Here is a 13172-nt window from a genome sequence, read left to right as displayed (position 1 = left end):
CCCAGGTTTGATTCCTAGAACCACATCAGGTAGCTCACAACCACCTGTAACTCCATTTCCAGGGAATCAGATGCAGGATTCAGTCTTCTGGCCACTGTGGGGACCTGCATTCATGTGGTGCACATAAGCTCATGTCGGCACATTCATGTATTCTGAAATATAAGCAAATACTAACTATTAAAATCAGTTTATCTTGTTCTATGTGACACTTTCCAGAATAAATGATTATAAAGCATGCATTAAACCTTGCCTTTGAAAATTTACAATTGTCTGAGACTAGGTAAAACCAATAGACGGCTACCTACTTAGCAAATCTTGCAAGAGCAAGATACCAAGTGCCATTATATGTACACTGATATATGAGCATTAGTAGAACCAGAATGGAGACACACATCCACAACCATACACAGAGAAGCCATAGACAAGATTTCTGGGTGAGCCCAGCCCAGGAATATTGAAAGAAAACCTCAGGGACCTGACAGAGGATGCCATATTAATTCCAGTGGTGGTTGTAGGAGATTGCTTAATGTGACACATTGAGGAGTTAACCTACAATAGTTATAAAATATTCTAACTTGTGTATCACAGGCTGGGCTTGAACTTCTGATCCTCCCGCCTTCATCTTTCTAGAGCTAGGATTACAGGATTGTGCCACCTACGCTTGAAATACATGATGCTGAGAATCAAAACTAAGCCTTTGAACATGGCAAGCATTCTACCACCTGGGCAACCTCCATAGCCTGGTAAATATGTGTTTGTTGATGATAAGCACTCACTGTAATGCTCATTATGTTTGCATTTTCCTGTTTTCCATTTTAGAGACGCCCAAGCAGATGGCCAGCAATGAAGTTTCGAAGAGGGTCCGGACATCCTGCCTATGCAGAAGTTGAACCAGTTGGAGAGAAAGAAGGTTTTATTGTATCAGAGCAGTGCTAAAATTTTAGGACAGAGCGGCACCAGTACTGGCTTACGGGTGTTAGGACTAAAACTTTGCTTATACCTTTAAGACAAACAGACACACATCCACAACCACACAAAGAGGCGCCCCAAACTGCTGTAGCCAGAAGGGAGACAAGATTTCTGGATGAGCCCAGCCCAGGAACATTTAAAGGAAAACTCAGACTTTTCCAAGACACCTTGTACACTGAATACAGATCTCCCCAGCAGAATGACATTCCTGGTTCACAAGGAACATCTCCTGTGGACTTGCCTAAGTGACAAGATGACGATGCTTTTGGGTTAGGTGCAGGGTTGCAAAGGGATCAAGGATAAAATAATGATAATAAATAAAGCTTTAGTTCACAAGGGATCTACACCTTTGGTTCAAATGTTCTTCTCTGACGTCTCAACGATAATCATGTTCCGAAGCCTGAATGCTTTCCCTCGAAAGAGCAAAGATTGCAAGATGGTGGAGGCCAATAGTCCACACGAGAGCAAAACCAAACACACGGAGGCTTTTGTATCTTTTCCAAACAGACTTTCAGCAAAAGGATTTTATTTTTGCTGTACATGCAGTTGCCCCAATAATTCATGACTTCACAGGATGAACCTTTCATCTGTTGAGAAGTTCAAACTATGCTTGACTCTTCCTGGGTCATGAGTACTCTTTCTGTGAGCTGTGATACTATCTCCAAATGTTAAGCTAAGGTCTAGAGAGGAGGAGGGAGTAGCCAGTGAGGTTTATATTCTCTCACTTTAGAATAAAATGAGCTTTGTTTTACAAGGTGCTACTTCCTCTCCCACCTAGAGTCCTCTGAAGCCTCCTTTGCTCTTGGCTAATGGAAACAGACAGAAATAAGAGGAAGAATAGTGTGATCACTTTTTGAGACAAATATCTTAAGGGATTTTAAATGCTTTCTTTTTTAAGTCTACCATGTCTGTATGAAAATCCCATTTCATTGTCAATCCCTGTCTAAGAAGCCATTCAAGTCAACATATCCCTGGTGATAGAAAAAAAAAAAAAAAAAAGGAATGAAATAACCCTGCTGAATCATGCAGTAATTTTCTTTAAAGCACATAGTAGTTACATAAATATATATAAATATATTTTTGTTTATAACTAACACAAGGCAGGCTCTTGTGGCTCTAAAGAGTGTATTTTGTCCTCAAGACAAAACAAATGCAAGATACATCACTGAGTTTCTTCCACAACATTGTAAAACAATCTTTAATATTTTTATGTTACTTCCACAAGTGAGGTATTATTGCAGCATGTATAATTTCACCACCCATTGGATCCACTGTCTCATTCTTACCGACCCTCCTTCCTTTAGTCCAAGAAGCAGTTGTAACCGTCCCTCCAGTAGAGTTCTGATTTGTACTCTGATTGCAATCCAAATTTTGAAAAATTCCCATAAGTAAAGAAAAGAAAGGCATCAGCCAAGGAGGAAAGTGAACTATATCCCACAACACAAGTTCAGTTACTGAGATGTACAAGTCGAGCAATGGCTTGGCCTGTAAAACATTCACATTCTGTGCCGAGAAAAGTCCTGGTGCTTACCAGGTGTCCAGAAGTGCAGACTCAGCGTTCACAAGACAAAGATCTCAGCAGCAGCACTTCACTGACAGCTTCCCATCTCGGTGAAATGTCGACACTGGACAGCAGAGTGTCACGGTGGCGTCCCCATGGTCTGACATAAGCCAGGCTTCTTTTCTGTCACATGTGTTTGCTTTACACTTTGGCGTATTTGATGATGGTAACTTTTCCCTATCCTTAGTTTTAAAATGTCAGAAAAGAAAGATATAGGAGCAACATGATTGCAGGATGTGATGACAATCTGTGCCCCAGCTATGCTCAAGTTATATGAAATATCTCAGCTTACTCTTGTCCGTGTAGTTTTGGTGGGAAAGCAATAACCAAATGACTTGCCAATGTAATTGGTGCAAGTGGTATTCTGCAGATACATATGGTACACTAGACGACTTCCTTTTAGGGTAAAGTATGGATGCTTTCACGAGCTTTGGCAATAAGCCTGGCTTCCAACAGCAATGGACAGGAAGCCACATAAATGTCTTTACATATGTTTCACTCCTTACATAATTCCTTCAAGCAGTAATGATAACCTTACACCTTTCAAAGTCTATCTTCCATTTTAGATTAAAAATAATCAATAACTCATTTAAATGAATATACATGACCATCTGAATTGTTCAGTATACCAAATCACCAAGTGATATAAGGAAAACAATTAGAAGCAAAGAGCGTGCTACATTGTGTGGGGATGTTCCAAGACAACTAAGAGGATTAAGAAGTTCTGATTGTGTGAATCCACAAGGAGTAAGTTTCCTCTGTGAAACTCGGATTCTGTTTGTGCTTCTCCTTTGTTGTTGATTCATGTACTTCACAGGAAGGACATAGAGGGTTTTCAGAAATTTCAAAAAGGAGTCCAGTATCTTTGTCTTTATATGGATTATGCATACAAAGGATAGGAACAATTACCTTAGTCACAGTTCTGTGAGGATAAGGGAAGAATGACAATGGTGTTCTTAGAAGAATAACAATGAGATATATACAACCTTAAGACGAAATTATAAAATGGTGCTACAAAGGAATTTAGATACTTTATCTTAATTATTTGCAAGAGTAGTGATCTGTGATCAGAATTACTAATCAATCAACCAGACTTTACAGGCTATTTATTGGCTTGCTTGTGAATGGTTGAGACCTTAAGGTAGAAAGATAAAGGTTAAAGGTAAAGGACAATTGAGTGCAAATGTTTTTGCTGTAAGGTCTCTAAGGTATTTAGTAGACTCTCAAATATATGATCTAGAGCAGTGCTGTCCACTATTATATCTACTGGCCAGTTATGGCTAGCGATTTTTAAATTAAATACAATTTATATTCAGTCCTCTGGTAAAATTTCGAGTGAGCCATAGCTACACATGCTCATGACTATTCCTGTCAGCTACACACAACACTTCTATCATTGCAGAAAATTTTACTGTGAAGTACTATAATGTTTCAATTGAAGTAGTTGCCCCTGAATGAAATAGTGGAAGAAAGGAAAGAAGGAAATAGGAACGAAGGAAAGAAAGAAAGAAAGAAAGAAAGAAAGAAAGAAAGAAAGAAAGAAATTTGACAGCTCTTAGACACATCCAAACAATTATTTTCTTATAATCTAAGAGAGGACTCATAAAGGAATGATGTGAATACAAGTTGGCATGGCTTTATGTCTTCCTAGTGTGTCCTTCAATAAATAGTTCAATCTCTATGAATATCAATTTTCAAATTAAAAAAATTAAGGATTTTGTGCTGTCTTTTATGCAAGATTATTTTTCAGACTGATTAAATATGCAGATATAAAGACTTTCAAAAGCTTCTATCAATGTTATCTATAAAACACATCTGTAAGGCCAGTACCAAGTTGTACACAAAAGAAAAAAAAAAAAGTAAATCAATCCAGACAGCAGTTCAAGACAATCAAGACAATACATTCTTAAGAAACTGTTGAAGCCCATAGCAAAACTGCTTGAATTTCTTTTTGTCCATGTTTTCATTGTTATTGTTTTAGTTCGGTTTTTGGCTTTTGGTTTTTGGATTTTTTTGTTTTTTATTTTTTGCTTGGTTGTTTTTTTTTTGTCCATGTTTTTCTTTTCTGACTCTTTCTCTAATTTACCAAATTTTCTGTCTCATCCACCTGCCTGGACTTTCTCTTCTTTTTCTTATGTGGAGTCACCTAGTGACTTCTTGCCTTTTCTGGTTTTCCACCTTATTCTTTACAACAAAAGCAATTCCAGGATCTTAGCAGAGACTGTTTCGAAATCAAAATAAATGACACTGCAAACATAAGTTATCTCATATTTATTTTATTACTATTAGAAATGCAAGGAACTATAACATTAGTATATAAATATGGGGGAAACTTAGTTTTGATGTAAATTCTACAAATGCAAACTTTATAACAATAAAATTATTTTAAAGTATGTTCCTGTCTAGATAATATATAATTTTGGATGGCATATCATGATGAGAAGACTAAGGCTTAGATACATACAATAATTCTCCCTGGTATCAAAAGTGGGTTTAAACTTAAAATTCTCAATTGTTTTTTGTTTGTTTGTTTGTTTCAATTGTTATTACTTACATTCTTTTGTAAGCAGTTAAAACAACCAACATCTTGAAGTCATAATCCATGAAAAAATTAACTTTATCTGCTATAAATGATCTCTACATCAAAATCTATAGTCTGAAACACTGAAACAATCTTCTTCTATGCCATTACTGTTATTCTGTTTCAAGTTCCGACTCTTATAGGGTCCTTCTGTGTCCCCTCTCACACCTCCTCTGCTGTGGCCATCAGGTTAACAATGCTATTTATCTTTGTCATTTAAATGTTTTTCTGCCTTTGTTTCATTCCTACTCAATTGTATTTGAAAACTAATACTGTTTGTTGAAGAATTTCCAATCCATAAATAATCACAGTTTTACTTGTTCATGAATACTATTTGGAAACTTCTTGTCCCAAGAGGATCTTATGGGAAAATATTGTGAGATCAGATGTGTTACCTATGACACACTCATATCATTGTGTTTTTATAAAGCACTTTACATTTTACAGAGTACTTTGATTCATCCTTTTACTTGTTCTTTCTTTGAACCACATAATTAGTAAAACTAATTGTGTTAAGCACCTGCTGGAGGTCACTCTGAAGACCTTGTGGTATAGGAAAACAAATTGTGTGTGTGTGTGTGTGTGTGTGTGTGTGTGTGTGTGTGTGTGTAAACAGTACGCCGTTCAGGGGGCAGGAGTGGTTAAGAGTATTTTTCTATGTTTTCAGAAGACCAGAGCTTGGTCCACAATCCTCTAATTGTACACAAACCCCAATAACCTGAGCACCAGAGGAGCTAACACCCTTTTCCCTTCTTCATGACCACCTGCACTCATATGCACACCCAAACACACACACACACACACACACACACACACACACACACACACACACATACATAATTTAAAGATTAACAAGTCAAAATAAATGGTTCAGGGAACTAAATATAACATCATAATTTAATGAAATCCTCAGGCACAACTTTGCAAACAGGAAAAGCATTACTTCATCAATTTTTAATTCAAAGAACTATTAGCTCTAGTTCAAATAAGCTGTTAATTTTAAGAATAAAAAAACAAAGGCCTAAAGATGTCCTGGTCCTGAAGATTTTCCTATTTACTTGAATTCTGTGCAGAACCAGAACAAAAGTTTTTCTCCTTTGTATGGATACTTTTGCTTCCATCTCTAAATAATGAGCATCTGTGTTTTTAGACCCAGAAGCACCAGTGCATTCAAAAAGCTTTTGACCTTTATATTCACTACAGCTGTTCTAGCAAAAGACAGGCTTCATTTCCTCAACTCAGACCAGTTGATATTGGGTCTGTAAGTCTCTGCTGAAGGTATAGAAAGTGGTTCTATACTTTATAGCGTATTTGGCCACCTTCATGGCTTTTATTGTTTATCCTGTAGCATTCAAATCCTTCCAAATAAAAGATAATTATTGACATCATTAGTATTCCCAGAGTGGAGAAAAGGGAAGGGCTATCCAAAGCATCCCCTTGTAAAATTCCTGCATGCCTGGTAAGTAGATTCGGTCAGGAGTCAGGTCTCAGCACACTGGTGGATACTTATAACTCAAGCTATGGGAGGCTAAGGCAGGAGGATTGCATGTCTGTGATGAGGAGAGGTGAGAGAGAGAGAGATTTAAAGACATTCCCCTTTTTCCTTGTTATTTAATCTTTATGATATTGGGTTTTTATTCATAAAATGTGTTGTGGGAGGTGTTTAATATTTACTGTTGGTTTATCTTTTCGTAAAGCTGCTGTACATCCTAAACAGCTGTATAAACAAATCACCACACAGAGACTGGATTTGTTTAGTTAACCTAGAACACAATGCTGGGCAATAGTTACTTCCTCTTAAACCTCCAAGCCCTCATAGTTTCCTAACATTTAGATTTCCCACATTATACTTGCTTTTTCTGAAATCTTAGGTCTGGCTCTTTCTCTAAGTAGTTCCAAGATCTCCAACTCCCCTCTCCTAGCTCTGCCCTCACCCTTTTTTCCTCCCACTCATTTCCTGTCCTCTGGCTCCTCCCCTCTTTCCTGTCCTTTGGCTCCTCCCAGTTCAACATTGTGGCTAGTTGCTTTATTTTGGACTGTTTACACAAAGTTGAGACAGGATGCTTAGAATAAGTATCACAATGCAATGTCTGGATTGAAACCAGAGAGTGGGGGGGGGGGGAGAAATCAGCATTTGAATGAACAAGGGTAAGCTGTACACATTTCAAAAGAATATTATACCAACAACAATGCTTGGAATTGCAAACATCAAAGTACAAAAACAGCACATACTTCAACCATAGCCCAACATCTCCCTTAGCTTTTACTCCATCTCTTTATCCAACAATTATTAAGAGGATCTAATTATATTAAAAGACAGGCTAAGTTTGAAAACTTAAAATATGGTTGTTAGATAATTAGCCATTGGGTTTTCAAGCAATGACACCTTACAACCATAATCACTGAGGCATTAATCTGTCCTCCTGAAGTCACACAGTTTGAGTGTCTAGTATGTGGATCATTTCCCCCATCTACAAAATGAAGCTTCAAAATGTGTGTGGAAGTTGAAGCTGCTTAGGTATAATTTAGGTAAGACTGGATGTCCTCTCTATTTTCTGTCACCTAATCAACTACATGCTGACATGCAGGGGTTTTATTACTCCATGAAGATAATATTGCCCCACGGAATTGAAAATTGTGAACCTCAGACTTAAATGCTTAAGTATGTCACACCAGTGTGTATGCCTTTAATGTGCCTTATATCAGTTTCCCTGAAAGCCAGTAGCTTCTTGTGGATAACTGTCAATAGAGTCAGTTTGTACTTGTGTTCATTTTGCACCAGTTGGCAAACTTGTTGAAGGTCATGAAGACAGTCCTTTATGAATATTGCATGTAATTGACAAAAAAAAAAAAAAAAAAAAAAAAAACTGGAATGTCTGGTTTACTTTTTGTTGAAGATCAATGGGACTTGGTAGCATTCAGAATTATCCAGTCTGTAGCAATTAATATACATAGTAGAAAACGTCAGGACAAAAGTCTGTAGGCCTTGAATATGGACAAAGACTCTTGGGAATGTTCTCATTGAACAGGCATGGGGTCAGAAATCTCTAACTTTGAAGAACCCCAAAGGTGTGCATAGAGTTTTCTATTCTCACTCTCCTCGCACACTATGTAGAAGTATTCCTCTAGGTTAGGGATCAGCTGTGCCAGTAAATTCAACTCAGATTCTACTAAATCATCCTAATTATTTACAGTTATAACTTTGACAACATACGGTGCCCACTGTCATTCTAATAATTGTTGAGAAGAAACCTGATTCTTTGAATTGAATCCCTGTAAAATAATTGTAGAACAGAATAATATTGGCTTCTCAACATTATGTTTATTCTCAAGTAGTAAGTGCCCCAAAACTACATGTTAAAACCTTGTTATAACTCACTGTCAACACCAAAAGGTCTTATTACTTTATATCCATGACAAAGGCTAGAAAATGCAAATCACAAGCTGGCATTCATCTTTGTCTGATTTCTAAGATTTATTAACATTTTATGATTGTTCAAAAATTCTTCTAATTGAATAAAATGAAAAAACTGACTTGGCACATATTGATATATGTGTTCATTTTATACTCAGCTGAACTGTCTCAATGACGCTATCTCTCCCGAGGGACTTTTTTATACTCAGCTGAACTGTCTCAATGATGCTATCTCTCCCGAGGGACTTTGTTTTTTTTTTTTTCACAGCAGTCTCTCTTCTCCTTAGCATTATAAAATATGTGTGCCTTAATGAAGCTATCACTCATTTATCATACAGCTTTGGGGACCATCAGCAAACCATAGCAAGAAAGTAGTTCTAGAAGTTTGGTGTATGGTATATACAGACTAGTAAGTGAATAAGCATGAGCCCAAGGGAAATAAATACAGAGCCATATGTCCTATCAGGCAGAGTGTTCAATTCTTCAGAACAGTGTTCAAACAAATATCCGGTGAAGGTCAGCTCAGATTTACGTAGTTCAGACAAAGATTCTGGAAGTGACACCAGTATCTGGTGATAGACCTGAAGTACAGAATGTCCCCAATTAGTCTAAAGCTCAGCCATTACTCACACATATTTCTTTGACAGTGCCGATCCTAATACCACTGGGTCCACTGCTCTAGGGACTTGCATTATTAATAATTAAGTAGTTGCTTTTCCATTATCTCCTTTGATTTAAAAGCCATGAACATACTGTTCAATTTCTGTTATACCAGTGACCATGAGCCAACCAACCATACAAAAGCAGCAAAAATAATATAAAATATTTTTTCTGATGAATCAATAAGAAAGATTTCTTTCATCTATAATAACTAATATTTATCTGTGAGATATTAGATCATCTCAGGACCTGAATTCCAGTGCTACTGGATGCTGTAATGACAATAATACAAATATCTAATGGTGAACTGAACAAAGCCAGGTCCATCCAGATTGTCATAGCACAGCAGGGAAATAAACTCTGGCTGCTTCCAATAGGCTACTCTGAAAATAATATTAAAAATAATCAGAGTCTCACTTGTAATGAAATGATAAAAATTGTTTTAAAGAAACCAACTAAATATGTCCGATGTATGGTGCAACAAGAGTGTTCAGTACCCTGGTTAAGCTCTGAGAGAGGACTTTTCATTGACTTGTCCAAACAAATCTTGCATGTGCTTGCATTGAGGCTTCTTGGCAGGGACTTGCAAAGTACATTATTTTTAAAGAAATAAGTAGAGACAGTTTTTTTTGCATGCCACTGGAATCATGGGAATTTCAAATGCCAGGACTGTACTACTGTTTCTGGGTTCACTGCTTGTGATTATTTGAAATGTTGGGTGAAGAGAGAAAAACTTGGGGACTGCGGTTGGGGATCTGTGTCCACGCCTTCTGCCAGTTGTTCAGTGCAGGGAATGTCTGTGGTGTGGTTCAAGGTGGACAGAATTAAACTGTTTCAGAATCACAAAGCTCCCTGTCTGCTTCTAAGAAGATCACACCAAGAAAAATCTGACCCCAGAAACCCAGTGGGCCCAAACAAAGCAAAAATTGTAGGTAGTAGGGCCCCCTGCCAGTAGGGGTCTAACCATTATGAGAGCCTTCTGTGGCCAACCAAATGTGTGTCTTTCAGGTGAAGGTTAATTTTACAGGAGACTTTCCAAACTTTCGTTAAGCAGGGCTTGAAAAACAGCATTCCAAATTTCTTCCAGTCCTCGGGGCATCATACCCCCATAACCATACCAACACTGCCATACCCATGTGGCATTCCAAGGCTGCTCTGTTGTGCTGTAATAGGTTGTCCATCCTTCTCAATGAAGTCATACAGGCACACCCAATCCTGCAAATGAAGACACGACTGACTGATTCTGCATGGATTGTGTCTGAGAGCAAAAGGCGTGTGAGCTCCACTGGAGTCCTTGGTTGGAATTCCATAATTCAGCTGCTGCAGAGCTCCACTGGCTTCCTGAACGTTTTTCCTGGGAGACAAACTAGCTAGTGTTAATGTATTTTCTTATGGTCTATTAGCTTTTTGTCTTTTACCTGGAAATCTAGATGATTGGAATAATTTTTAATTTTCTTTTACACAGTTTCTTATACCAAGTTTTTCTGCCATTCTGGTTCTGCATACAGTACAATGTGGAGAGAATTTCTTTTATAACTAGTAATTGCATAAAAAACCCAGTATATACTGACTGGTACCTGTAAAATATAACTTCTAAGGACTGGAAGGTCGAAGTGAATGTTACACACATTCTTGCTATCGATTGCTCTTTTCAGAATTAAATCATGTTCTTCTAATTTTAAGTGGAATTCAACAAATTTTGAACTTTAGAAAGGAAAGAGCTATTTCTGTAACATTGCTGTCCTGTTTGGCTGCATATTCAATACAATAAATGAGCCTTTTGTTTTAATTTCTTAAATACTCTAACCCTTGTCATTCAACACATTCCATCACCTTTCCTTTATTTTGTCTATTGTGAAAGAAGCCGTTTGCAGACATAGTACAGAACAACCAGCTAATGTCATGCTAGATGACTCTTTTGCTCTTAAACCCGTCCCGCTATAGGGACTGGACACCGGGGAGAGTATATGTAGAAAGTACAGGAAGCAGGCCCAAGTGAGATGGCTGCGCAAATCTGAAGACCTGGATTCAATTCCCAGAGTCATATGCTGGGAGGAGAGAACTGATTTCCTCAAGTAATTCTCTGATTTCCACATGCGTGCAGTGCACTTGCCCACTGACATGATACACACAAAATAACTAAAACATTTTAAAGGCCTCAGTGTGTGTGTGTAAGATACATTATGTCATTATGTTGTAGCGTGCAATTGAGGACAGCGTCTAAAGGACTATTGAATTATCCTGACTCAAACAGGTGTTGCTTTAGCAACCGCTTTAAATCCTAACGCTGGAAGATGTCCAAATGTTTAAATGCAGCCCTTACCTCCCTTGGTGTCTTGTTTTTCTAAGTGTTGCTGGGTTTCCAATTGAGTTCCAAAAGGCTCTCTGCTTGAACTTTTTCCTTGTACACTAGAAATAACTGGTCTTTTCCTCAGGGGAATGCTGGATGTGTGCCTCAGGAAATTTATATGAAGTAACATGTTTTAAATCTCAATATTGTATGACTTTTCCTGGGGAATCTCAACAGCTGTCAACAAACTGGTCTGTCTTAGGAAACCAAAACAGTTATTGAGTTAACAAGGACAGACAAATATAACAAAGCAACTAGCAGACATATTAGTCATTTGTCTATTGCTGTGATAAAACACTAACTCACAGCAACTTGGGGAGGGAAGGATTTATGTGGCTGGTACTTCCAGGTAATAACCCATATCTACTAGAAGTTAGGGCAGAAACTCAAAGCATCTCATGGCAGAAACCACAGAGGGACAATGATGACTGTCGAGCTACCTCCTTCTCTCATGCTTAGCTTGCTTTCTTCTACAGCTCAGTGTAACCTGCCACTCACGGCTTGACTCTGATTCATTGATGACTAATCAGTAAAATTCCTGAGAGACATGCCTGTAGACCTATCTGATAAAGACAATTACGTAGAGATGCTGTCCACACCCCAGGTAGAGATTGCATCAAGTTGACACTTGTTAAGACAGGGAGATATCTTCAGGAACATGGGTCAAAAGCAGTTGCATCACTGAAAAGTGTCCCCCTGCATAGCTGCATCTTTGGAGTTCCATACATGCTTGCAGGAAGTTCCTCTACGACTAGAGTCTTCTCTCCCTCAACTATCACTGCTTATAAACTCGAGAAGGGACAGAGGGGATGCGCATTGAACATTGACAGGAGTCTACTGAGCGCATTTGAAAGACTCTAACTAGCAGTGTTTTCAAAGCAAAGACTCATGACCAAACCTTTGGCAGAGTACAGGGAATCATAAGAAAGAAGGGGAGTTAGTCTGATGAGGAAAGGATAGGAGCTCCACAAGGACCAAATATATCTGGGCACAGGGTCTTTTCTGAGACTGACATGCAACCAAGGACCATGTATGAATGTAACCTAGAACCTCTGCTCAGATGTAGCCTGTGGTAGCTCAGTAATCAATTGGTTTCCCATAGTGAGGGGAACAAGGACTATTTCTAACAGGAACTCAATGACTGGCTCTTTGGCCTCCCCACTCCCCAAGGGAGGAGCAGTCCTGTTAGGCCACAGAGGAGAGCTTTGCAGCCAGTCCTGAAGATACCTGATAAAACAGGATCAGATGAATGGGGAGGAGGTTCCCCCTATCAGTGGACTTGGCAAGGGGCATGGTGGAGATGAGGGAGGGAGGGAGGGACTGGGAGGGAATGAGGGATCAGGACATGGCTGGGATACAGAGTTAATAAAATGTAACTGATAAGAAAAAAATAAAATTCAAAAAAAAAAAATAAACTCGAGAAGGGGGGTTATGAAACCTGTACGTTTTCAAGTACTTCTTGGCACCTATGACTTGCTTATAACTGAACCTTGGAAGTTCTGTTTACTTCCTGCATCTTAAGGAGCCTCCCTCCAGGATGCAGTGTTTCAGTTCACAGGAAACTGCTACACATCATCCAAACAGCCTTTGTTTTTCCTGGCACATCTCTTTCTGGACTGTCCTTTTAACAATAGCA

At 38.4% G+C, this 13172-nt stretch overlaps 1 protein-coding gene across 1 annotated transcript in view; it reads left to right on the top strand.

Moving 5' to 3' along the window:
* Window positions 1-5568, top strand: part of Plxdc2 (plexin domain containing 2) — a 436538-nt gene extending 430970 nt beyond the window's left edge. The window contains exon 14 of the mRNA XM_055593812.1: window positions 820-5568. Within this exon, the coding sequence (XP_055449787.1) occupies window positions 820-936 (117 nt within the window). The 3' untranslated portion in view covers window positions 937-5568. The remainder of the gene's footprint in view (window positions 1-819) is intronic.
* Window positions 5569-13172: the final 7604 nt, after the last annotated feature.

This window comes from Psammomys obesus, unplaced genomic scaffold, assembly GCF_907164565.1.
Source record: "Psammomys obesus unplaced genomic scaffold, mPsaObe1.curated_primary_1811, whole genome shotgun sequence".
NCBI lineage: Eukaryota > Metazoa > Chordata > Mammalia > Rodentia > Muridae > Psammomys > Psammomys obesus.
Note: the sequence above shows the minus strand (reverse complement) of the source record. Positions and strands in the feature narration are given on the sequence as shown.